At 47.8% G+C, this 25,946-nt stretch overlaps 1 protein-coding gene and 1 long non-coding RNA gene across 2 annotated transcripts in view; one reads left to right on the forward strand and one right to left on the reverse strand.

Annotated features, from left to right (window-relative positions):
* ITGBL1 (integrin subunit beta like 1) overlaps positions 1-25,946 on the forward strand; it is a 595,662-nt gene that overhangs the window by 183,849 nt on the left and 385,867 nt on the right. The window contains exon 5 of the mRNA XM_075334352.1: positions 1,949-2,089. Coding sequence (XP_075190467.1) covers positions 1,949-2,089 — 141 coding nt within the window. The remainder of the gene's footprint in view (positions 1-1,948; positions 2,090-25,946) is intronic.
* Positions 1-25,946, reverse strand: part of LOC142290393 (uncharacterized) — a 259,883-nt gene that overhangs the window by 13,743 nt on the left and 220,194 nt on the right. The window lies entirely within an intron of this gene.

The raw sequence follows: 25,946 nt of genomic DNA on the forward strand, positions 1-25,946 counted from the left end.
CTATTGATGTATTTTTTGATGGTTACATGTTGAGATTCCTGAATCATTTTAAACAGTAGCTTATTGCCCACATTCCCCCTTGATGACATAAGTACTGTACTTTTCCCAGCAGTAAGGTTAATATTTGGGACTAGTTCAGAGTGCTGGGGGATAAAGTGAAGGGACAGAGACAGTTTCCTGTCATTAAGTTAGATAGGGCTCAGCATGCAGGAAAGCAGGCCTAAGGTCTGACTAGTGAGCAGAGTCGCATGATGTCGGTGTCCCTGACATGAGTGGAGACCGAGACAGTAGATTGCTTTCCCCTTTACTCAGGATCACGCTAACAGACATAAGGAGAGAGTGGTCATCCAGAGATGGGTCCTGGGACAAGACGCCTAGCAGTACAGCTCCGAGTTTATACCTCAGCGAGGTAACAGGCTAGGACAGAACAGAGAATGTGAAACAAAAAAAAGTGCCCCTGGTGGGAGTTGCAAGGCGTCAAAAGTAGAGTCGCTAAGTACCGTCCATATTGAATACCTTGTTCCTTTAAGAAGGAAGCCACGAGTTGAAAATAGGACTCTTCCTAACCGATCTGTAGTATTGAGTTGGGTGGTTGTGAAGGCAGACGAACCAGTGGTAACAGAGAACAAACAAGTTAAGAGAAAGGAATTGAGAATATGTGTGTAAATGCATCGCATTATGAAGGAAATATTCTTTAAGCTGTGTGCCCACTATCTACTGTACATAATCCCCACCAAGTTACCATTTAGTAAAAAGTTATTTTTGAGTGGTGGTCTCTCTTATTGAACTGTTCAACATCTGGTACTGGCTAGACGAAGTCTATGGCCTCATGCAATCTGAAAGGGCATCGCGCCTCCCTAGCACAAGTCCACACACCTAGCCAGGACCCCCAACTTCAGGTAACCTTGCCCACTGTTACTGCCCTGCGCCACATTACAATAGAGTAATTAAAATTGCTTGGAAATGTCTCGATATTTTCATAATAAGGGTTCGATTACCCTGTTGAAATTTTTTTTACTACAGAAGCTGTAGGTGTAGAAGAGCTTAGATTTTGCAGTCAAAAGGACCTCCTGCTACAAAACAGTAGCTACAGAACAGATTATAAAGCTATGAATTATTCCAGTAAAGCATCTAGCATTTTGCTTTTAGTTTTTAATGTCTTAAAGCCTCTAACTCCTAAATTCAGTTTTTGGTTCTGAAAGTATTTGTCACTTCCTATGACTAGCCATTTCATAATTAAGTTTTCTTTTCCCACAACCACTTCTATAGCTCTGAACAGAACTGACTGAACACAACGTTAGATCTGATACATACAAGTATGATCAATGTTGTCATTTCTAGAACACTTCAGCCCAAGAGAAGGAGTCTAACTAGTGAGCAAGAGGTGCAGGCTATCAAACGCCGGTCTCCGCTTCTACTGCTATTAGGAACAATGATGCCTCTTGCTTAGCCGCTGTTGGCAGCCTGTCAGCTTCAGGCATCTCATTTAAAAGATTCAGGATTAGAAGTCGGGATCACAGACTTTATATAACTTCAGCTACACTGCTGGCTGAGAGATCATGCCACATTAAGCTGAAATACAATTTTACAAGAGAATATCGACTAAAGGATAAAAAGGATGCGTGTGTTGGAAAGTGGATTCAAGCTGGGTTACAGGTCTCTGTTCTCCAAGGTCTTCTTACTTCTAATTTACCCCAACCACAGCTTCCTCCACAATCTATAGACCAGATACTGGATGCTGCTTTCTTAGCCTCTGTCATATTGTTTTGGAAATGTTCTGTACTTTGGAAAACCAACACAAATTCGCCAATGATGAACATAAGCTGCCCAAATCTGCAGCGACTCACAATGCAGTCTCTATTGATAATATCATATGTGTTGTGACAGCGTCTGCCATTTAGAATATACTCCTTTATTTCTCACTGTATAAAATTTGTTTTGGGTGCAGGCCACGGGAAGTGTTACTGTGGAAACTGTTACTGTGAGGCTGGTTGGCATGGAGATAAATGTGAATTCCAGTGTGACATCAGCCCATGGGAGATTAAGAAGAGATGCACATCTCCAGATGGCAAAATCTGCAGCAACAGAGGTGTGTCATTATTAATGTACTCCACATCTGTATGTCTTTCAATTAGTCTTACACAATTACCACATCTGTTTTTTTCCTCTTTTATAAATAAGCCCCGGAACAATTTGAGCAGCCCTTGCACATGAGAAGGCTGTAAGCGATGCTAATGTATCATTCTGTTCATTCTACCATTCAAAATGTTTGTAAACACACGGCTTATTTACCATTAATTGTGTCTGGAAGTATTTCTATTCTGAACAGTTTAATGATTGGAAACACAGGGTCACTTAATTCAAAACATTGCATATTAAATAAATCTATCGCTAGGTTTTTTCTACGCCATCTGTGAGATGCAAAATGTAATGGGCAGCGACCCTGGTTCCATTGATGTATCACTTGTTGGGCTACTTGCTGTCATTTTGATAAAATCACTGTTTTATCTACTACAGATCTACCAGTGCTCTGTATAACCCCTTCAACCTCCAGCCATTTTCTGTTTTTGCACTTTTGTTTTTTCCTCCCCTTTTTCCAATAGCCATACCTTTTTTTCCGTTAATATAACCATTTCAATGGCTTGTTTTTTGCAGGACAAGATGTACTTTTTTTAAGACACCATTCATTTTACCATATAGTGCACTGGGAAAAAAAAATCCATGAGCGGTAAAATTGCAAATACATAGATACCAAACGTATAGATTTTTTTTACATTTAATTGGTGAAAAAAAATTAAAAATCTGTAAAAAAAAGCTAGACATTTTAATGTGACAATGTTCCACGTCAATGAACAATACGTATAGTGATAAACAGAATAAACCTGGTTCTAAATAAAAATAAGCAAATATATAAGCACTCGAAAAGGATGCAGAGTATAACATGTGCAAACAAAGTCAGGGTAAATATAAGATACATAGTGTCAGCACAATTGTAAAAAGTGTTACAAGGGTAAAGCAGAGATAAAATGAGAGCAAAAGTGGTAACTGGCAATGGGCAATGGCAACTACTGCTTGGTAGTCGTTCAAACATTGGGGAGCTCGAGACACTCGATACTCAATCGATTGAGTGTGCAGGTACTTGAATGCCATGCTTGAATTCCCGCTCCTCCCATGTTTTGCAGATGTTTTTCAGCCACTAAACATGTGTGGATTGCCTGCCAAACACTGCTACTGACATTACTCTGATTGGCTGGCTGCATGGCATCATCATCTCTATATATAAGACCCGGTGACACCATGCTCGGCGTACTGTACCTGGAAATAGTGTAGGGAGAGTTTCTGCTGGAGAAGGGACAGTGTGTTATACCACCACAGAACCCGCTGGTGCAACATTAAAGCAACAGTCTTTTTCAGGGCTAATTCAAATAGATTTAATTCCATCATAATATTGTTTTTAGCTGTAATTATTATAGGGCTAGGTGCTAGAGTAGGGATATTGTATTAGAGGCATTTAGACAGGGTTCATTGCGTTACAGTCTTTGCTGCTGCCATGTACTACCAATAGTCCTTTTCAGGGCTAATTTAAATACATAATACATTCTATGCTCTAATAATACTGCTCTTAATCTACAATTAATGTAGGGTTAGGTGCTAGAGTAATACTAATAATAATAATAATCTTTATTTCTATAGCGCCAACATATTCCGCAGCGCTTTACAATTCAGGAGGATCATATAAAAACAAGCATCAGTTAAAGGAAAATACAATATTTAAAGGGAAAAAAGACAACCCTGCTCGTGAGAGCTTACAATCTACAATGAGATGGGGAGGGAGGGGGGGCAAGGTACAAGGGCTTATTTACAATGAAAATCCAGCCATCTCAAGAAAATGGGGAATAGATAATGGCTTCCTGGACCAGTTGGCCAGAGCCTTGAGATGCATTTGGGTGCCATGGAGTTTGACGTGGGGTTATTTTCTGAGAAGTTGTGGAGGGATTGGGTGAAATTATTTCAGCTAGGGAGTGTGATAGGCTGCTCTAAAAAGATGCGTTTTTAAGGTGCGTCTAAAGCTGAGTAAGTTGTGATTCATCCTAACTTCTTGGGGTAGAGCGTTCCAGAGGTTTGGTGCAGCTTGGAAGAAGTCTTGAATTAGGGAGTGGATTTGTGTGGATGTTAGTCGAAAGTCATTTGCAGAGCGTAGAGAACGGGTTGGGTGATGGACAGAGAGGAGGGAGGAGATGTATGGGGGTGCCGCATTGTGGAGAGCTTTGTGGGTGAGAACAAGCAGTTTGATTTGGATCCTGTGATATATGGGCAGCCAGTGCAATGACTGGCACAGAGTAGAGGCATCCGAGTAGCGGTTAGCCAGATGTGTGACCCTGGCTGCTGCTTTAAGGATGGATTGTAGAGGAGAGAGTCTAGTTAGGGGAAGACCAATTAATAGAGAGTTACAGTAGTCAAGGCGAGAGTGGATCAGGACCACGGTGAGGGTTTTTGTCGTTTACATTGTGAGAAAGGGGCGGATTCTAGAGATGTTCTTGAGGTGCAAGTGGCAGAAGCGGGCAAGAGATTGTATGTGGGAGGGGAAGGAGAGATCAGTGTCAAGTATAACACCCAGACAGCTGGCTTGCTGCCTAGGATTTATCGTTGTGCCACACACAGAGAGGGAGATGTCAGGTTTAGGAAGGTTGGAAGACGGAGGGAAAAGAAGAAGTTCAGTTTTGGAAAGGTTAAGTTTCAGATAGAGAGCAGACATGATGTTGCAAACTGCAGTCAGGCAGTCATTAGTGTTCTGTAGTACAGCGGGGGTGAGCTCAGGGGATGTTGTGTATAGCTGTGTGTCATCAGCATACAGATGGTACTGAAAGCCAAATCTGCTGATGGTCATTCCAATTGGGGCAGTGTAGAGGGAGAAAAGAAGAGGGCCAAGGACTGAACCTTGAGGGACCCCAACAGTGAGAGGAAGAGGAGAAGATGTGGAGCCAGCAAATGATACACTAAATGAGCCAGAAAGATAGGAAGAGAACCAGGAAAGCACAGTGTCCTTTAAGCCTATAGAATGGAGCATAGAGAGAAGGAGATGGTGGTCAACAGTGGCGACAGAAAGGTCAAGAAGAATAAGCAGAGAGTGGTCACCATTATGTTTTGCTGTCAATAGGTCATTTGTCACTATGAGAAGGGCAGTTTCTGTTGAGTGTAAAGGGCGGATGCCAGACTGTAAAGGATCTAGAAGAGAGTGGAAAGGTAGCGGGTGAGGTGAGAGTAGACCAGGCATGGAAAGGTAGCGGGTGAGACGAGAGTTTGGAGATGAAGGGGAGATTGGAGACTGGTCTGTAGTTGCTTGTGCAGGATGGATCAAGAGAAGGTTTTTTTAATATTGGAGTAATGATAGAGTGTTTGAGGGAGCAGGGGAAGATACCAGAAGAGAGAGAGAGATTGAAGATTTTAGTTAGGTGAGTAGTGACGACAGGAGAGAGGGACTGGAGAAGATGTGAGGTTAAGGGATCAGTAGGGCAAGTGGTAGGACGAGAAGAAGAGAGGAGCCTGGAGACTTCCTCCTCTGTGACTGGGTCAAGTGTGGAAAGTGAGCTGGATGGGATATGGGGAGGGATGGGATTCACAAAGCTTGGTGGCTGGGAGCTGATCTCTCGGCGGATGTTTTCTATTTTCTCTGTGAAATACGAGGCCAGGTCATCAGCATGAAGGTCTGTGACAGGGGTCTGTGCTTTGGGACTAAGGAGGGAGTAAAAGGGGTCAAAGAGCTTTTTTGGATTGTTGGATAGTGAGGAGATAAGGTTGGTGAAGTAGGTCTGTTTGGTGATGTGAAGGGAAGAGTTGTAGGTCCTTAACATGAACTTGTAGTGGATTATGTTTCTTGGTGTGTGGGTTTTCCTCCATAGGCATTCGGCACTCACAGAGCATCACTGGAGAAGTCGAATTTGTGATGTGAGCCAAGGCTGTTTTACTCGGTGTTTGGAGGTTCTAAGGGTGAGAGGTGCTACTTGGTCCAGGGTGCTTCTGAGTGTTTCATTGTAGTGGTTTACAGCCAGATCAGGACAGGAAAGTGAGGAGCTTGGGGACAGTGATGAGTGTAGAGAGTCTGTAAGTGTCTGAGAGTCAATGGTCTGTAGGTTTCTGAATGTGGGATAGGTGGGAGTGTGCTGGGGTGGACGAGGGTTTGTGAGCTTGAAGGAGAGGATGTTGTGGTCAGAGAGGGAAAGAGGTGACTTGTCAAAGTGAGAGATTGAGCAGAAGCGGAAAAAGACCAGGTCAAGGGTGTTACTGTGACACCCTGGCCGGGCCAGGTAGTCACAGATAGGCCCCTGCACTACACCTTTCCCTCACAGGTGACATCAGCCAACCTTCAAAACCCTAGTCACCCCCCTCAGGGCTAGATGGACACACCAGGGAGCGGAACCAGGTGGTTGGAAGACGCCCACCAAGGAGTCTAGACAGCCCGGGGGCGGGAAAGTAGTCAGTACAGTGTTAGAGTTCAAGTTGGAGAGGAGTGTGGGCTGGAGCTGGGTGCAGCTCCAGCAGAGGCGAATACCCCAAATTGAATGGCGCCAGGGTAGGAGCCCTGGTGCCAGTGGCTAGGAGGCAGACGGCGGTCTCCGTCTGCAGGAGTCGGGAAGACGGCTCGGTGGAATCGAGGTGGACCGGGACATGGTTGTGGCCCGCTGGTACCGACCCGGGGAACCGACTCGGAAACCGGAGCACACAGGGGGGTACTCGGACCCTGAACCTGGGACCAAAAGCGACTGGAACCGGTTAATTTACCAATTGAGGCCAGGACTAGAGGTCCTGACCCACCCAAAGTCCCTATTAGAAGACAACAGTCCACCGAGGGGGATAAAAGGCCACCGCCAGGGCTCAGAGATCCCACGGGCCATCGTCTGCGGGCAAGGGCTCCTTAGGCCACATCCAGCCGGGAGCGGACTCCTCAAGTTGCAAGCACAGGCAGTCCACCATCTTACAAAGGTGCAGGAGAAAGACAGAGACCACCAGCCGGGTGGGGGACCAGAACGCAGCCGGCTGCGGGTACCGACCACCATCACCTTGGTTTACCAGAGACTCGTGTTTCCTTAATAGTGAGTACACCAGCACCCTGCGGTCGCGCATCTCCCTGCACCAAAGCCTCAACGGGTCCCGAGGCCACCATCCCTGTCCACGGAGGGGTTAACAACTTGCTGCATAACATCTCCCCCAGGTGCCCCATAACTGCAGCAGTGGTGTCCAACCTCACCACATACCGTGGGTGCGTTACGAACTTAATACGGCTCAGCCCGTACATATACGTCCTACATCCACCATGATAACCCCCTTTTTGATCGCAGTGACCGCGAGACCCCCGGGTCCGGAGACCCTCGAGCCACCCACAGAAGGTCCGGATCCGAGCAGCTCGGCTGCTGAGAGCGGGGCGGTACATTACCAGAGGATGAGAGCTGTGAGAGGCCAAGAGAGGTGGTTAGAGATAGAAGCTGGGATGCAGATGGGGAGGAGGGGCTGTTCATGGGGATGTTGAAGTCTCCTAGGATGAGGGTTGGTAATTCAGAGGACATAAAATGCGCCAGCCAGGCTGAAAAGTGTTCAAGGAACTGGGTGGGTGAGCCTGGTGGACGGTATATGACAGCAACTCTGAGAAAGAGGGGATGGAAAAGCCTGATGGTGTGGACCTTGAAATATGGGAATGAGAGTGATGGAGCTGGGGGGATGACTTGGAAAGTGGATTGTGGGGACAGGAGTAAACCGACTCCACCACCATGTCTGTTTTCAGGTCTTAGTGAATGGGAAAAGTGTAAACCATTATATGAGAAATGGCAGCAGGGAAAGTGTGAAGCCCTGGACTAGCCAGGTAGTCAGTTAGACCCCCGCGCTACACCTGTCCCCTAAAAAGGAGTCATCAGCCAACCACAAAAACCCTAGTCACCTCCCTCAGTGCTTGACGAACACACCTGGGGGTGGAGCCAGGTGGTTGGCCACGCCCACCGAGGAGTTCAGAGGGCCTGAGGCAGGAAAACACGTTCAGTTTAGTCAGTGCCGTTTAGTTGACAGGAGTGGAGGAGGTGAGGCCTGTGAGACAGGCCGGTGACAGTCTGACAGGTGTGAGGGTCATAGCCCGAACACCTTGGCTAGGAGGCAAGCGGTAGCCTCAGCCTGCAGGAGCCGGGAAGACAGCTCGGTGGAACCGTGGTGGGCCAGGACAGGGTAGTGGCCCGCCGGTACCGACCCGGGGAACCGACTTGGAAACCGGAGCACACAGGGGGGTACTCAGACCCTGAAACGAGGTCCAGAATCCACTGGACTGAGTTAATTAACTGATTGCGGTCTGGACTATAGGTCCTTTCCCACCCAAGTCCCGACTGAAGACAACAGCCCACCGAGGGGGATAGAAAGCCACCGCACAGGCAGAGAGCTCCCACGGGCTAGCGTCTGCGGGCAAATGGGCTCTCCCGACATACACAAAGCCGGGGAGCGGACTCCCGTCGCTGAAGCGCAGGCAGTCTACAGCTACACAACACGGTGCAGGAGAAAGGCAGAGACCACCATCCGGGTGGGGGACCCGACCGCAGCCGGCTGCGGGCACCGACCACCATCAACTTGATTTACCAGTGACTTGTGTGTGTCAATAACAGTGAGTACAACAGTGACCTCCGGCCGCGCACATCGCCCTGCACGGCCCAGCTGTCCCCAATGGCTCCCGGGGCCATCATCCCTGCCCACGGAGGGGTTAACATCTGGCTGCACTACCATCTCCCCCGGGTACCCCGTAACTGCAGCGGTAGTGTCTACAGACTGTGGATTCCAGAGAGCACAATTAAAAGATTGAAGTGAGGGTGTACAACTATTGTAATGAGGTTAGCGGGGTTTCTATGGGAGGTGGGGAGGGGGTAAAGTTAGCATGGGGTGGACCAGGATTAAGCGACATATCGCCTGAGAGAAAGTAGAAGTAACAGGAGAAAGGTCAGATGGTTTTTGGCTTGTGGCATGGCTTTTTCTGCAAGACCCTGGAGCATGATGGATTGAGATTATTCAGAAAGGTTAAAAGATCCCGGGAGCTGTACATAGGAGAGGGGAGGAGAGAGGGGCTGATGTGGATGAGTGGTGATGGAGGGGGGATGGGGGGGGTGAAAGTGGACAGTAAAAGCATATAGGATAAAAGAGATAGAAATAATGGTCAGGGTTCAAACTGAAGTTGAAGGAATATTGAGTAGGAATATTGTATTAGAGGAGTTTAGTCAGGGTTCATTGTGTTAGTCATTGGTGCTGCCATGTACTACCAATAGTCTTTTTCAGTGCTAATTTAAATACATTCTATTTTCTAATAAAATAGAAATCTTAGTCTTCAATTAGTATAGGGTTAGCTGCTGGAGTACAGATAGTGTATTAGAAGCATTTAGGCAGGATTCTTTGCATTACAGTCTTTGGTGCTGCCACATACAACCAACAGTCCTTTTCAGGGCTTATTTAAATGCATTCTATTCTCAAATAATACATATCTTAGTCTGCAATTAGTGTAGGGTTAGCTGCTGGAGTAGAAATAGTGTATTAGATGCATTTAAGCAGGGTTCCTTGCTTTGCAGTCCTTGGTGCTGCCACATACAACCAACAGTTCTATTGAGGGATAATTTAAATACATTTTATTCTCTAATAAATACCGCTCATAGCTGCATACATAATTTTTAATGCAAAAGGTGTGCAGTAAGTGATGGGGAATTGGACGCCACACTGATTTTAGCGCACGCAAAGGCTGTGGCCATGGGCCAGGGTAAACTGGGCCTGCTGTATGAATGCACCAAATACATGCATCATCTAGACCCAGCTTTCTGTTCCACTTTGCAAGGGGGCATGGGACACCACTTTTGAAGCCGGTTATTGGGAGTAGGTTTCCACCATCTGGCAGAAAAAAACTTTAAGGATGCAAATGTAGTGCTGAAATTTTCACATCATATTCCTGCACCCAATGTACACCTCCTGGCAAAAAACGCATTTTGTACGCTTTTTTTGCCTCGTCTTTTTGCCAGGAGGTGCATCTTTGGTGCTTAAATTGTCTGCATCAGATTTCAGCACCAAATTTGCATTTTTTTGTTACTTAAAAAAAAACCGACGTGCAGTCCCCACAATTTTCATCCCCAGCTAAGATAAAGCCAGCCGCCTGGTATTGCCGCATCCATTGCTTTACCGGCTCTTCCCATTGCCCTAGTGCGGTAGTAGTTGGGGTAAGAGCAGGGGTTAATAACAGTGCACAGCTGCTACTAAACCCTAGGTTATGATGGCACAGGTGTCTATGAGATACCTGTATCACTATTTTGTAAATGAAAGTAAATAATACAAACAGAAAAAAAATCCTTTATTTCGAATAAAATACAAAAACACACCATCATTCACCACTTTATTAAACTCCAACACACCCCTTCAGGTACGGCGTAATCCACACGAAGTCCCACGATGCTTCCAGCTCTGCTACATCTCACAGCGAGTGGCCATAGAACCGCCAGCTGTGAGTGTAGACTATGACTGAGCTGTGCTGAGTGATGACTGCAGGCAGACGCTGTCACAGGCTGGTGGCACGTTTGACTGCAACCAATCACAGAGGACAGGAGGGTGGAGAAAGCTGTGTGTATGCAATGAGCCTAATGTATGGTACAGGAAGTGAATGCGCGACCCGGAAGCAGTTTGCCGCCATGACATCCAGTCACCGTAAGTATGAAACTCTCGCTTAATTCATTTTTTTTATTTTTCCTTTAATTTCCCCAGTGCCAGATCATGCAGCTTGAATCCCGGGCCCAGGTACGGCACCCGGGCATCTTTCAAACCGCGTGGATCTGGACTTTTACAGTCCTACAAATAATGATTCCAGTCTGCTTCCCAGCACCACCCTGTTTTACATATGGCCCAGTCTAACTAGCCAAGGGTCTGAACCACATAATCCTCAACCTGATACTCCTTCCGCCCATCTTAGTGAGTCCCAGGATACAAAAGACCCCATACTTGGATACTTCAAGGAGCTTTTTACCCATTTATGGCTTCTTCTAGCTTCTCACTGTGTATGCTTCAAGAGGTACATGAGGAGATCGTGTGCGGTGATGCCGAAATATTTTAGCAGCCATGGTCAGAAAAATCCAATTGTGGGAAGCTGCAATTACTGTTTCAAGAGGTGAATGATGATGAGACACAGTTGCCAACAAGTCATGTTTAGTTAATAAGTCAGGAGGAGGACCAGAGTGAGGAAGTGGTAAACTAGGTGGTTTATGATGAAGTCACTGACCCAACCTGTCAAGGTGGCATGCAGAGAGAGCACTGCAGCACAAAGAGGGAGGGGTCCACAGCACCACAAAAAAGCAGCAAAAGACAATTGTATTGCCAGAGGGAGAAGGCAGGAAACTGTTCCTCAAAGCACTTACATGCAACCAGATTTCAGGCCAACAGTTAGGTATTCCCCAGTGTAGTAGTTTTTTACAGAAAGTGTAGAAGACAATTAAATGGTGACTTGCAAGCTGTGCCATACCATGCTCAACAGGGGCCAGACTACTACCAGCCTGATAACTACTAGCATGCTCAGGCACATGTCATCCAAACAGCTGACTAGGTGTGCCAAACGCCTAGGTCAACAATCAGTGTGTGTGGGTGACACCAATGCCTATCCCCCTGTGCTATGTGCGGGGCAATCCCCTGTCCACCCTGCACCTGTCGTACATTTGCAACCACATTCGTCAATCACGTCCGCTTCCATGTTCCAGTGCAGCGTTCAGCTGTCTGTAGCTCAGGCCTTGGGATGCAAGCAGAAATACCCAGCCACCCAACCACAGGCCCAAACACTAAATGGCCACATATGTAGACTGCTTGCCCTCTAAATTTTGCCATTTAGACTTGTGAATACTGAGGCTTTCTGCAACTTAATCACATTGCACTCGGACCAATGTTAGTCAAGAAGGCAGAGCAGTTGGTCAGCTTTTTTCTCATACAGATTCTGGATGCGAGAAAAGTCACAACATGCTGTGATTTGCTGTTGAAAACATTCGAGACTCGCCAATACAAGTCAATGAGTGCGAGAATAAAATGGACGCCACATGGACAGCACATGGACCATCCTAGTGACGTCCGTTTTTATGGATACACTAGAAGGTGGCCCGATTCTACGCATCGGGTATTCTAGAATTTACGTATTGTGTAGTTAATGTATGATTTTTGTTATATATATATAGATGTTGTTGTGTGTAGTTACCAAGTGTTTGTGTAAGGGCTGTACATGTTCTGGGTGTTGTCTGGGTGTAGCGGGGGGTGAGAGCGGTGTTGTTTGTGTGTTGCGTTGTGTGTCGTTATTTGTGGAGCGCTGTGTGTCTGTATCGTTGTGTATGTGTGTTGCGCGGTTTGTGTGGGTGTGTGTGTTTTGGGGGGAGGTATGTTTTGTGCAATGTGTGTGTTGTGCGGTATGTGCGTATATTTGTGTGTGCCGCGGTGTTTGTGTGTTGGGTGTTGTGTGTCTGCGGCGTTGAGTCTGAGTGTGAGTCTGAGTGTGAGTCTGAGTGTGAGTCTGAGTGTGAGTCTGAGTATGACTGTGAGTCTGAGTCTGAGTCTGAGTCTGAGTCTGACTGTGAGTCTGAGTGTGAGTGTGAGTCTGAGTCTGAGTGTGAGTGTGAGTCTGAGTGTGAGTGTGAGTGAGTGTGAGTCTGAGTCTGAGTCTGAGTGTGAGTATGAGTCTGAGTGTGAGTCTGAGTCTGAGTCTGAGTCTGAGTGTGTGTGAGTGTAAGTGTGAGTGAGTGTGAGTCTGAGTCTGAGTCTGAGTGTGAGTCTGAGTCTGAGTCTGAGTGTGTGTGAGTGTAAGTCTGAGTGTGAGTGAGTCTGAGTCTGAGTCTGAGTATGACTGTGAGTCTGAGTGTGAGTCTGAGTCTGAGTCTGACTGTGAGTCTGAGTGTGAGTGTGAGTCTGAGTCTGAGTGTGAGTGTGAGTCTGAGTGTGAGTGTGAGTGAGTGTGAGTCTGAGTCTGAGTCTGAGTGTGAGTATGAGTCTGAGTGTGAGTCTGAGTCTGAGTGTGAGTCTGAGTGTGTGTGAGTGTAAGTGTGAGTGAGTGTGAGTGTGAGTCTGAGTCTGAGTGTGAGTCTGACTGTGAGTGAGTCTGAGTGTGAGTGTGAGTGTGAGTCTGAGTCTGAGTGTGAGTGTGAGTGTGTCTGAGTCTGAGTCTGAGTCTGAGTGTGAGTCTGAGTGTGAGTGTGTGAGTGAGTCTGAGTCTGAGTCTGAGTCTGAGTGTGAGTCTGAGTCTGAGTATGACTGTGAGTCTGAATGTGAGTCTGAGTGTGAGTGTGAGTGTGAGTCTGAGTCTGAGTGTGAGTGTGAGTGAGTCTGAGTGTGAGTGTGAGTGTGAGTCTGAGTCTGAGTCTGTGTGAGTCTGAGTGTGAGTGTGAGTCTGAGTGTGAGTGTGAGTGTGAGTCTGAGTGTGAGTCTGAGTGTGAGTGTGAGTCTGAGTCTGAGTGTCAGTGTGAGTCTGAGTGTGAGTGTGAGTGAGTGTGAGTCTGAGTGTGAGTGTAAGTGTGAGTGAGTCTGAGTCTGAGTGTGAGTGTGAGTGAGTCTGAGTCTGAGTCTGAGTCTGAGTCTGAGTCTGAGTCTGAGTGTGAGTGTGAGTCTGAGTGTGAGTGTGAGTGTGAGTGAGTGTGAGTCTGAGTGTGAGTCTGAGTCTGAGTGTAAGTGTGAGTGAGTCTGAGTGTGAGTCTGAGTGTGAGTCTGAGTGTGAGTGTGAGTGAGTGTAAGTGTGAGTGAGTCTGAGTCTGAGTCTGAGTCTGAGTCTGAGTCTGAGTGTGAGTCTGAGTGTGAGTCTGAGTGTGAGTGTGAGTGTGAGTCTGAGTGTGAGTGTGAGTGAATCTGAGTCTGAGTGTGAGTGTGAGTGTGAGTGTGAGTGTGAGTGTGAGTCTGAGTCTGAGTCTGAGTGTGAGTCTGAGTGTGAGTGTGAGTCTGAGTGTGAGTGAGTGTGAGTCTGAGTGTGAGTCTGAGTGTGAGTCTGAGTGTGAGTCTGAGTGTGAGTGTGAGTCTGAGTCTGAGTGTGAGTCTGAGTCTGAGTGTGTGTGAGTGTAAGTGTGAGTGAGTGTGAGTCTGAGTCTGAGTGTGAGTCTGAGTGTGTGTGAGTGTAAGTGTGAGTGAGTGTGAGTGTGAGTCTGAGTCTGAGTGTGAGTCTGACTGTGAGTGAGTCTGAGTGTGAGTGTGAGTGTGAGTCTGAGTCTGAGTCTGAGTGTGAGTGTGTCTGAGTCTGAGTCTGAGTCTGAGTGTGAGTCTGAGTCTGAGTGTGAGTGTGAGTGTGAGTCTGAGTGTGAGTGTGAGTGAGTGTGAGTCTGAGTGTGAGTCTGAGTGTGAGTGTGTGAGTGAGTCTGAGTGTGAGTGTGAGTCTGAGTGTGAGTGTGAGTCTGAGTGTGAGTGAGTGTGAGTCTGAGTGTGAGTCTGAGTGTGAGTGTAAGTGTGAGTGAGTCTGAGTGTGAGTGAGTCTGAGTCTGAGTGTGAGTGTGAGTGTGAGTGTGAGTGTGAGTGAGTGTGAGTGTGAGTGTGAGTGAGTCTGAGTCTGAGTCTGAGTGTGAGTCTGAGTGTGAGTCTGAGTGTGAGTGTGAGTCTGAGTGTGAGTGTGAGTGTGAGTGAGTGTGAGTCTGAGTGTGAGTCTGAGTGTAAGTGTGAGTGAGTCTGAGTGTGAGTCTGAGTGTGAGTCTGAGTGTGAGTGTGAGTGAGTGTGAGTCTGAGTGTGAGTCTGAGTGTGAGTGTGTGAGTGAGTCTGAGTCTGAGTCTGAGTCTGAGTCTGAGTATGACTGTGAGTCTGAATGTGAGTCTGAGTGTGAGTGTGAGTGTGAGTCTGAGTCTGAGTGTGAGTGTGAGTGAGTCTGAGTGTGAGTGTGAGTGTGAGTCTGAGTCTGAGTCTGTGTGAGTCTGAGTGTGAGTGTGAGTGTGAGTCTGAGTGTGAGTGTGAGTGTGAGTCTGAGTGTGAGTGTGAGTCTGAGTCTGAGTGTCAGTGTGAGTCTGAGTGTGAGTGTGAGTGAGTGTGAGTCTGAGTGTGAGTGTAAGTGTGAGTGAGTCTGAGTCTGAGTGTGAGTGTGAGTGAGTCTGAGTCTGAGTCTGAGTCTGAGTGTGAGTCTGAGTGTGAGTGTGAGTCTGAGTGTGAGTGTGAGTGTGAGTGTGAGTGAGTGTGAGTCTGAGTGTGAGTCTGAGTCTGAGTGTAAGTGTGAGTGAGTCTTAGTGTGAGTCTGAGTGTGAGTCTGAGTGTGAGTGTGAGTGAGTGTGAGTCTGAGTGTGAGTCTGAGTGTAAGTGTGAGTGAGTCTGAGTCTGAGTCTGAGTGTGAGTCTGAGTCTGAGTGTGAGTCTGAGTGTGAGTCTGAGTCTGAGTCTGAGTGTGAGTGTGAGTGTGAGTGAGTCTGAGTCTGAGTCTGAGTGTGAGTGTGAGTCTGAGTCTGAGTCTGAGTGTGAGTCTGAGTGTGAGTGTGAGTGTGAGTCTGAGTGTGAGTCTGAGTGTGAGTCTGAGTCTGAGTGAGTGTGAGTGTGAGTCTGAGTCTGAGTGTGAGTGTGAGTCTGAGTGTGAGTGTGAGTCTGAGTCTGAGTGTGAGTGTGAGTCTGAGTCTGAGTGTGAGTGTGAGTCTGAGTGTGAGTGTGAGTCTGAGTGTGAGTCTGAGTCTAAGTCTGAGTGTGAGTCTGAGTGTGAGTGTGAGTCTGAGTGTGAGTGTGAGTGTGAGTGAGTGTGAGTCTGAGTGTGAGTCTGAGTGTGAGTGTAAGTGTGAGTGAGTCTGAGTCTGAGTGTGAGTCTGAGTCTGAGTCTGAGTATGACTTTGAGTCTGAGTGTGAGTGTGAGTGTGTGAGTCTGAGTCTGAGTCTGACTGTGAGTCTGAGTGTGAGTCTGAGTGTGAGTCTGAGTCTGAGTGTGAGTCTGAGTCTGAGTCTGACTGTGCGTCTGAGTGTGAGTCTGAGTGTGAGTCTGAGTGTGAGTGTGAGTCTGAGTGTGAGTGAGTGTGAGTCTGAGTGTGAGTCTGAGTGTGAGTCTGAGTGTGAGTGTGAGTGTGAGTGTGAGTCTGAGTGTGAGTCTGAGTCTGAGTGTGTGTGAGTGTAAGTGTGAGTGAGTGTGAGTCTGAGTCTGAGTGTGAGTCTGAGTGTGTGTGAGTGTAAGTGTGAGTGTGAGTCTGAGTCTGAGTGTGAGTCTGACTGTGAGTGAGTCTGAGTGTGAGTGTGAGTGTGAGTCTGAGTCTGAGTCTGAGTGTGAGTGTGTCTGAGTCTGAGTCTGAGTCTGAGTGTGAGTCTGAGTCTGAGTGTGAGTGTGAGTCTGAGTGTGAGTGTGAGTGAGTGTGAGTCTGAGTGTGAGTCTGAGTGTGAGTGTAAGTGTGAGTGAGTCTGAGTGTGAGTGTGAGTGTGAGTCTGAGTCTGAGTGTGAGTGTGAGTCTGAGTGTGAGTCTGAGTGTGAGTGTAAGTGTGAGTGAGTCTGAGTCTGAGTGTGAGTGAGTCTGAGTCTGAGTGTGAGTGTGAGTGTGAGTCTGAGTCTGAGTCTGAGTGTGAGTCTGAGTGTGAGTGTGAGTGAGTGTGAGTCTGAGTGTGAGTGTGAGTGAGTCTGAGTCTGAGTGTGAGTCTGAGTCTGAGTCTGAGTCTGAGTCTGAGTCTGAGTCTGAGTCTGAGTCTGAGTCTGAGTGTGAGTGTGAGTCTGAGTGTGAGTGTGAGTGTGAGTGAGTGTGAGTCTGAGTGTGAGTCTGAGTGTAAGTGTGAGTGAGTCTGAGTCTGAGTCTGAGTCTGAGTGTGAGTGAGTGTGAGTCTGAGTGTGAGTCTGAGTGTGAGTGTGTGAGTGAGTCTGAGTATGACTGTGAGTCTGAGTGTGAGTCTGAGTGTGAGTCTGAGTGTGAGTGTGAGTGTGAGTGAGTGTGAGTGTGAGTGTGAGTCTGAGTCTGAGTCTGTGTGAGTCTGAGTGTGAGTGTGAGTGTGAGTCTGAGTGTGAGTGTGAGTGTGAGTCTGAGTCTGAGTGTGAGTCTGAGTGTGAGTGTGAGTGTGAGTGTGAGTCTGAGTGTGAGTGTGAGTGAGTGTGAGTCTGAGTGTGAGTCTGAGTGTGAGTGTAAGTGTGAGTGAGTCTGAGTCTGAGTGTGAGTGTGAGTGTGAGTCTGAGTCTGAGTGTCAGTGTGAGTCTGAGTGTGAGTGTGAGTGAGTGTGAGTCTGAGTGTGAGTCTGAGTGTGAGTGTAAGTGTGAGTGAGTCTGAGTCTGAGTGTGAGTGTGAGTGAGTCTGAGTCTGAGTCTGAGTGTGAGTCTGAGTGTGAGTGTGAGTCTGAGTGTGAGTGTGAGTGTGAGTGAGTGTGAGTCTGAGTGTGAGTGAGTCTGAGTGTAAGTGTGAGTGAGTCTGAGTCTGAGTCTGAGTCTGAGTGTGAGCCTGAGTGTGAGTGTGAGTGAGTGTGAGTCTGAGTGTGAGTCTGAGTGTGAGTGTAAGTGTGAGTGAGTCTGAGTCTGAGTCTGAGTCTGAGTGTGAGTCTGAGTGTGAGTCTGAGTCTGAGTGTGAGTGTGAGTGTGAGTCTGAGTGTGAGTGAGTCTGAGTCTGAGTCTGAGTGTGAGTGTGAGTGTGAGTGTGAGTCTGAGTCTGAGTCTGAGTGTGAGTGTGAGTGTGAGTCTGAGTGTGAGTCTGAGTGTGAGTCTGAGTCTGAGTCTGAGTGAGTCTGAGTGTGAGTCTGAGTCTGAGTGTGAGTGTGAGTCTGAGTGTGAGTGTGAGTCTGAGTCTGAGTGTGAGTGTGAGTCTGAGTGTGAGTGTGAGTCTGAGTGTGAGTCTGAGTGTGAGTCTGAGTGTGAGTCTGAGTCTGAGTCTGAGTCTAAGTCTGAGTGTGAGTGTGAGTCTGAGTGTGAGTGTGAGTCTGAGTGTGAGTGTGAGTGAGTGTGAGTCTGAGTGTGAGTCTGAGTGTGAGTGTAAGTGTGAGTGAGTCTGAGTCTGAGTGTGAGTGTGAGTGTAAGTCTGAGTGTGAGTGTGAGTGTGAGTGAGTGTGAGTCTGAGTGTGAGTCTGAGTCTGAGTGTAAGTGTGAGTGAGTCTGAGTCTGAGTCTGAGTGTGAGTCTGAGTGTGAGTGAGTGTGAGTCTGAGTGTGAGTCTGAGTGTGAGTGTAAGTGTGAGTGAGTCTGAGTCTGAGTCTGAGTGTGAGTCTGAGTCTGAGTGTGAGTCTGAGTGTGAGTCTGAGTCTGAGTGTGAGTGTGAGTCTGAGTGTGAGTGTGAGTGAGTCTGAGTCTGAGTCTGAGTGTGAGTGTGAGTGTGAGTCTGAGTCTGAGTCTGAGTCTGAGTGTGAGTCTGAGTCTGAGTGTGAGTGTGAGTGTGAGTCTGAGTGTGAGTCTGAGTGTGAGTCTGAGTCTGAGTCTGAGTGAGTCTGAGTGTGAGTCTGAGTGTGAGTGTGAGTCTGAGTGTGAGTGTGAGTCTGAGTCTGAGTGTGAGTGTGAGTCTGAGTGTGAGTGTGAGTCTGAGTGTGAGTGTGAGTGTGAGTCTGAGTGTGAGTCTGAGTCTAAGTCTGAGTGTGAGTGTGAGTCTGAGTGTGAGTGTGAGTCTGAGTGTGAGTGTGAGTGTGAGTGAGTGTGAGTCTGAGTGTGAGTCTGAGTGTGAGTCTGAGTGTGAGTGTAAGTGTGAGTGAGTCTGAGTCTGAGTGTGAGTCTGAGTCTGAGTCTGAGTATGACTTTGAGTCTGAGTGTGAGTGTGAGTGTGTGAGTCTGAGTCTGAGTCTGAGTCTGACTGTGAGTCTGAGTGTGAGTCTGAGTGTGAGTCTGAGTCTGAGTGTGAGTCTGAGTCTGAGTCTGAGTCTGAGTCTGAGTCTGAGTCTGAGTCTGAGTCTGACTGTGCATCTGAGTGTGCGTCTGAGTGTGCATCTGAGTGTGAGTGTGAGTGGCGGCCAATCCGTGCGGGGGGGGGCGGATCCGAGGCAAGGCGAGCGGCCAATCCATGCGGGGGGAGGAGCCGAGGCGAGGCGAGCGGCCAATCCGTGCAGGGGGGCGGGGCCATGGCGAGCCCAGTGGCCAATCAGCTTTGTGTCACCGTAAGGACACAATTTTGGAGCATGACAGACAGACAGACAGACAGACAGATAGACAGACAGACAGACAGAATAAGGCAATTATATATATAGATTACTATCATGTAGCACAGAACACTGTAAATGGTCCTGTAAATGACTGTAAATCACTAATAGCTGCTGAGAAAAAAACATATTGCACACTGTGTGCTCTCACAGGAGGAACTGCTGAGACACCCTAGGCAGCTGACAGCAGATGGCAGGCTGTGATCCCCACTGACCGCAGCATCGCAGCATATACTGACCTTGCTCCCCGACAGCTCCTCCTGGCAGAGCTGTCTGCTTTGCTAGGAGGAGCTACCAAGACACCCTAGGCAGCTGACAGCAGATGGCAGGTTGTGATCACCGTTCACTGAAGCATGTACTGATCTCGATCCCCAGCAGTTCCTCCTGGCAGAGCTGTGTGTTCTGCCAGGAGGAGCTGCCGAAACACCCCAGGCAGCTGACAGCAGATTGCAGGGTGTGATCACCACTCGCTCCGGATGACATTGTTGGTGTTGAAGTGCTTGCAGGGACTGGGACATGGCCCTGAACTTTATCACTAACAATGCTGTCTGGGGATTGCCTCATATTTTAAGAGTACTTCAGGTCACCAGAGGTCATACTGTAGGAAACCGGGTATGACCTCTGATGAACTGAGTGGCATCACTGCTGCCAGCCGGGTCCTTCTTGTCAGTGTTTCCCAGAGACTGGAGAGATTGGACATGTTTGCGGTCTCACCAGGCTCAGATGTAGCACAGCCAGGACCGTCGTGGGACCTCGTCTGGATTGCGTCGGACATGGGTGTTATTGAGCTGAATAAAGTGGTGAAAGAGGGGGGGTTTGTATTTAATTCCACATAAAGGATTTTTCTCTGTGTATGTGTATTTCTTTTTACTTATAGAATTAGTGATGGGTGGTCTCATAGAAGACCCTTTCCCATCACTAATTCTGGGCTTGATGACAGTTGTGCTCTGTTATTAACCCCTCATTACCCTGATTGCCACCGCACCAGGGTAATCGGGATGAGCCGGGTAAAGTCCTGGGACTGTCTCATCTGATAGATTATGCAATTCAGGGCAGCTTCTGACTGATATTTTTAGGCAGGGGGGCTCCCAATAAGGTGGAATAACAGCCCACAGCTGTCAGGCTTTATCTCAGCTAGGTATCAAAATTGGGGAGACCGCACAACGTTTTTATAATCATTTATTTATTTATTTAGCTGTACGATATAAACCCACCTACCGGAGGCTGTGATAGGTTGCAGTCGGACAACTGTCACTCAGCATGGGGGCAGGTCTGACTGCAACCAATCGCGACCACTGGTGTGCGGGGGAAGCAGTTAATATGTATGAGCCTAATGAGCAGGTGCACTGAATATGTGATTAGGCTAATGAGCGGGTAAGGAAGAAGAAGAAAGGCAACAGGACCAGTGTGACAGCCGCGCCGCGTCATTTTCGGTGAGTATGAAGCACTTGGAGAGAGATGCTAGCAATGTAATGTGCACAAAATGGCAGCGGCCAGCTAATTACAGTAATGCCACAGCCAAGATGGTTGCGACATTACTGTGATTGGTTAAGAAGCCCAGGATGTTTAGTAGCTGCAAATCAGGTGCCAAACATGCTGGGCGGGACATCCGAATATAGCGATGCATATACACCATTACTCACTGTATATCGAATAGCCCAAATACCGTATAATTCTGCAAATAGCTAATAGTAACAAATATATTTGCTCACCACTAGCATTAAGTCAACAAGACTAACGGGTACTTTATATGCTGCGATATCGGTACCGATATCGCTAGCGAGCATACCCGCCCCCGTCAGTTGTGCAACACGGGCAAATCGCTGCCCATGGCGCACAACATCGCTAACACCCGTTACACGGACTTACCTTCCCTGCGACATCGCTCTGGCCGGTGATCCACCTCCTTTCTAAGGTGGCGGTTCGTGCAGTGCCACAGCGACGTCACATGGCAGCCGTCCAATAACAGAGGAGGGGCGGAGATGAGCGGCCAGAACATGCCGCTCACCTCCTTCCTTCCTCATTGCCGGTGGACGCAGGTAAAGAGATGTTCGTCGTTCCTGCGGTGTCACACATAGCGATGTGTGCTGCCGCAGGAACGACGAACAACATTGTACCTGCAGCAGCAACAACATTAAGTAAATGAATGACGTGTCAACGAGCAATGATTTTTCACGTTTTTGCGCTCGTAGATCATCGCTCATTGGTGTCACATGCTGCGATGTCGCTAACGGCGCCGTATGTGCGTAACTAACGACGTGACCCCGACGATATATCGTTAGCGATGTCGCAGCGTTTAAAGCACCCTTAATTGTATTTGGCACCAAGACTTTAGTAATACAATTTCATGAGTCTTGTTATTTCTGAGGTGGGTCTTTCATAGATAGATCAGACTTATTTTTTCAGCATTTCACAATCACAATCCCAAATGAATTTAGATCTATGGAATTTGGAAGCCAACCCCTTGATCTTTATAATTAATCTTGAGCTATTTCTAAAAAGATACCAGATATACAGACAAATACACATACCAGATGTACAGGCACATACCATGTACAGGCATATACATAAATATCAGATATACAGGTACATATGCACATACTTATATACACACATATACAGGCACATACACACATACACATGGTGGCTCAGTGGTTAGCTGGGGTCCTTGGTTCAAATCCCACCAAGGACCACATCTGCAAGGAGTTTGTATGTTCTCCCCGTGTTTGTTTGGGTTTCCTCCTAGTACTCTGGTTTCCTTACATACTCCTATGGAATTTATATTGTGAGCCCCAATGGCTACAGTGTTGCTGATATATGTAAAGCACTATGGAATTAAAGGCACTACAATATTATACTATACTGTAAATACAGACACATACTGTATATACATCTACTATATATACAAATACATATCATACATACAGGCACATACACATACCATATACACGAGGTCATACACATATATACTATAGATACAGTACAAGCAGCATAGGATGTGTATGTAGAAACAAACAGATCCAACAAGTATACTTACCAGTCTGTCTCTTCATAAGTTGCAGAAGAACCCATGCTGTTTGTGCCCAGCGCTTCCACTCTTGCTGTGTCCTGTGTTGCCAGGAGCAGAGGAGCTCTATGACCTCCATCCTGCTGTCCCCTGCCATCCTATGCTGCAGGCTTGTTGTCATCATTGGCTGCAGATGCTGCAGCCTTCATCCTCTCCTGTGCAGTGAATCCGACCATCTTCTCCCCTGTCTTCTCACTCAGCTGGGGAAGGGGAAGAGTTCATTGCAGAACCATGGGGTGGCTTTTCAATAGGAAATATGTTATCAGATGTGAAGTCTGCCCGGGACTACAGACTCAGGATGACTCTCACAGACAGAATAGAGGTTAACCGCGCACTCTGCAGGATTCCAAGGGCCCTGAAACCCCTTAACCACTGTACAGGGAACTAGAATTACTAAAGGGCCCAGGAGGTTGCTGCCTATGAAAGGCTGTAATCCAGGGAAGAGTAATCACCAAGCAGGATCAAAACCATGAAGTAAAACAGGGACAAAATCATCAGCCAAGAGGGTGGTCAGGTAATGAGGCTAAGGTCAAAGAGAGATGGCAGCGAAGTACAAAAACAGCAGGCAGAAGAGTGGTCAGAGAACAGGCAGAGATAAATACACGGAAATCAACAGTACAAAAGGAAGATGTGAACCAGGCCACAGCAGTAAACTACAAGACTATATCTGGCAGTGACCAGCAGACTGGAGGAGGAATAAGAAGGGTATAGTGCCTTCCCATTGGCACTAGCTGAAAGGTGGTAACTTCGGCTGGAATGCACATGTCACCACAGTCAGCTAGTGGTACTGTAAGTCCTAGTGAAATCCAGCTTAGTGGATGGGCGGAGCCTGCGTCTTCCAGAGCCACTGACTCTTCCCCATCCCCAGCACTGCCCACGGTAGGAATACAATACAGTGGTGTCCAGTTCTTTTTCTCCTTGGCCCAGGTATGACTCTTCTGGCATTGTCCATTGGGCATGAGTGGCTTGACACAAGGATTGCGACACTTGTAGCCCATGTACTGGATACGTCTGTGTTTGTTGGCTCTTGAAGCACTGACTCCAGTAGCAGTCCACTCCTTGTGAATCTCCCCCAAATTTTTGAATAGTCTTTTCTTAACAATCCTATCAAGGCTGCGGTTATCCTGGTTGCTTGTGCACCTTTTTTCTACCACACTATTTCCCCTTACACTCAACTTTCAATTAATATCTTTAGATAGAGCACTCTGTGAATAGCCAGCTTCTTTAGCAATAAACTTTTTTGGCTTACCCTCCATGTGGAGTGTGTCTTCCCCATGATTGTGCAGACTACTGAACCAGACTAAAGGCCGCTTTACACACTGTGATATCGTGACCGATATCGCTAGCATGAGTACCCACCCCCATCGGTTGTGCGACACGTGCAAATCGCTGCCCGTGGCACACAACATCACGCAGACCCTGCACACTACTTACCTGCCTACCGACGTCGCTGTGACCGGCGAACCGCCTCCTTTCTAAGGGGGCGGTTCATTCAGCATCCCAGCGACGCCACAGTAGCGTCACTGAACCGCCGCCCAATAGAAGCGGAGGGGCGGAGATGAGCGGGACGTAACATTCCGCCCACCTTCTTCCTTCCTCATTGCCGGCGGCCGCAGGTAAGGTGAGGTCCTTCATTCCTGCGGTGTCACACATAGCGATGTGTGCTGCCGCAGGAGCGACGAACTACTTCGTACACCGATCAGCAGCGATATTTGAGAATGGACCCCCATGTCACCGATGAGCAATTTTGACCATTTTTGTGACGATTCAAAATCGCTCATAGGTGTCACACGCAAAGACATCGCTAAAGCGACCGGATGTGCGTCACAAATTCCGTGACCCCAACGAGATCGCTCGGGCGATGTCGCAGCGTGTAAAGACCGCTTTAGGGACAATTTTAAACACATAGGAAGCCTTTGCAGTTGTTTTGTAGCAATTTTTCTAATTTTCTGATATAATGACTTTTGGGTTTTCATTGTCTGTAAGCCATAATCATCAACATTAACAGAAATAAACACTTGAAGCAGATCACTTTGTGTGTAATGACTCTATATACGGTAATATATGCTTTTTCCTTTTTAAAATATATTTCCCTTTTGAAATAAATTAACTTTTTGATGATATTCTAATTTATTGAGATGTACCTGTGACGCCCTGGCAAAACCAGGTAGTCATACATAGGCCCCCGCACAACACCCCCCCTCACAGGGTTACACTCAGCCGATCTGAAACCCTAGTCACCTCCCCCAGGGAAGGACCGGTACACCAGTGGGCGGGACCAGGTGGAAGGAGAACGCCCACCTAGGGGTCTGGAAAACCCTGGGCGGGAAAAACAGTCAGTTAAGCCTGAGAGTGAAGCTTAGGAGTTGAGTGGAGTAGTAGGAGGTTGAAGTTGACAGGCGCCAGGGTTCGAGCCCTGGTGCATTGGCTAGGTGGCAGACAATGGTCCATGTCTAGCAGAAGACGGGAAGACAGCAGCCGGAGATCCGGGGCAGGGTTGGAGCCCGCCAGTGCCGACACTGGAGAACCGACCTGGAAACCGTGCACAGAGGGGGTACTTGGACCCTGAAGACAGGACCGGAACCAACGGCCTAGCTAATTAACCAATTGAGGGCAGGATTATAGGTCCTGTCCCAACCAAAGACCCAAAAGCAGACAACCACCCACAGAGAAGGATAGGGCATCCGCCAGGGCCCGGTAGATCCCACGGGTCAGCGTCAGCGAGCACGGCTCCCAACAATAGTATCGGGAGCGGATTCCTGTGTTCCATACTGGGAAGTCCACCACATCACAACACAGTGCAGAGGAAAGTGACACAGACCACCAGCCTGGGTGGGGGACCATAGTACACCCGGCCGCGGCGGCCGGCCACCAGCACCTTGGTTAACCACTGGACTTGTCTGATTTCTTTAACCGTGAGTAAGCTGAGACTCCCTGGTCTAACCAGGCGCGCCGGCCCCTGCCATCACCGTCCCCTGCACCAAGTCACCGGGTCCCGGGGCAACCATCCCTACCCACGGAGGGGTTAACAATCAGCTGCCATCCCATCGCCCCGGGTGTCCCACAGCAGCAGCGGTGGTGCCATACTTCACCACACATCGTGGGTTGCGTCACAGACTGACTACGGCAAATCCCGTACAAAAACGTCCCCCTTTGATTTGGAGTGTCCGCGTGACCCCCAGGTCCGGAGAATCCCTCGAGCCACACAGCGGGTCCGGATACGAGCAGCCCGGCTGCTACTGATGTGGGGGCGGCACATACCTGTATATACCTCCGGTGACATTCCAGATTTGTGCAGATTTTTTGTGTCAGTAGTATTGTTGTCTGTCACTCATCACATTTTTATACAGTTGTTTGAAATATTTTTATACTGAAAAAACGTTTGTCTTTTGTTTTGCAATATATTCTACTTGCTTTTCACCGTTTTTATACTTAATTTGTAGTTTTGCAAATACCTGATGGGTAACCATAGAGGTATCCCTGAAGTTTCTTCACTTTTTGTATACTTTGCATCAATTTAATTTTTTTTCTCTTCTCTCATGGTTTTGTTGTCCTAAGGGGCTGTTTTTGTCGTTAAATCCCTTGGAGTTTTCTGAAATCAATAAAACTGCACGTTTAGACCAAACAACACTGCCTATATAAACACTACCTAATGCCTACCTAAGAGCATGAGTCCCTACAATATATATACTGTATATATAGTCTCTGTTTAAGGCCTCCGACACACATCCGTTAAAACCACGCACGTGTAATACGGGCCGTTTTTCAGGTCCATGATCCGTTTTTATGTCCATTTTTATGGTACGTGTGGCGTCCGTGTGAACAGCATATGCTAGCCGTTTGTG

This window comes from Anomaloglossus baeobatrachus, chromosome 2 (assembly GCF_048569485.1).
Source record: "Anomaloglossus baeobatrachus isolate aAnoBae1 chromosome 2, aAnoBae1.hap1, whole genome shotgun sequence".
Classification (NCBI taxonomy): Eukaryota; Metazoa; Chordata; class Amphibia; order Anura; family Aromobatidae; genus Anomaloglossus; species Anomaloglossus baeobatrachus.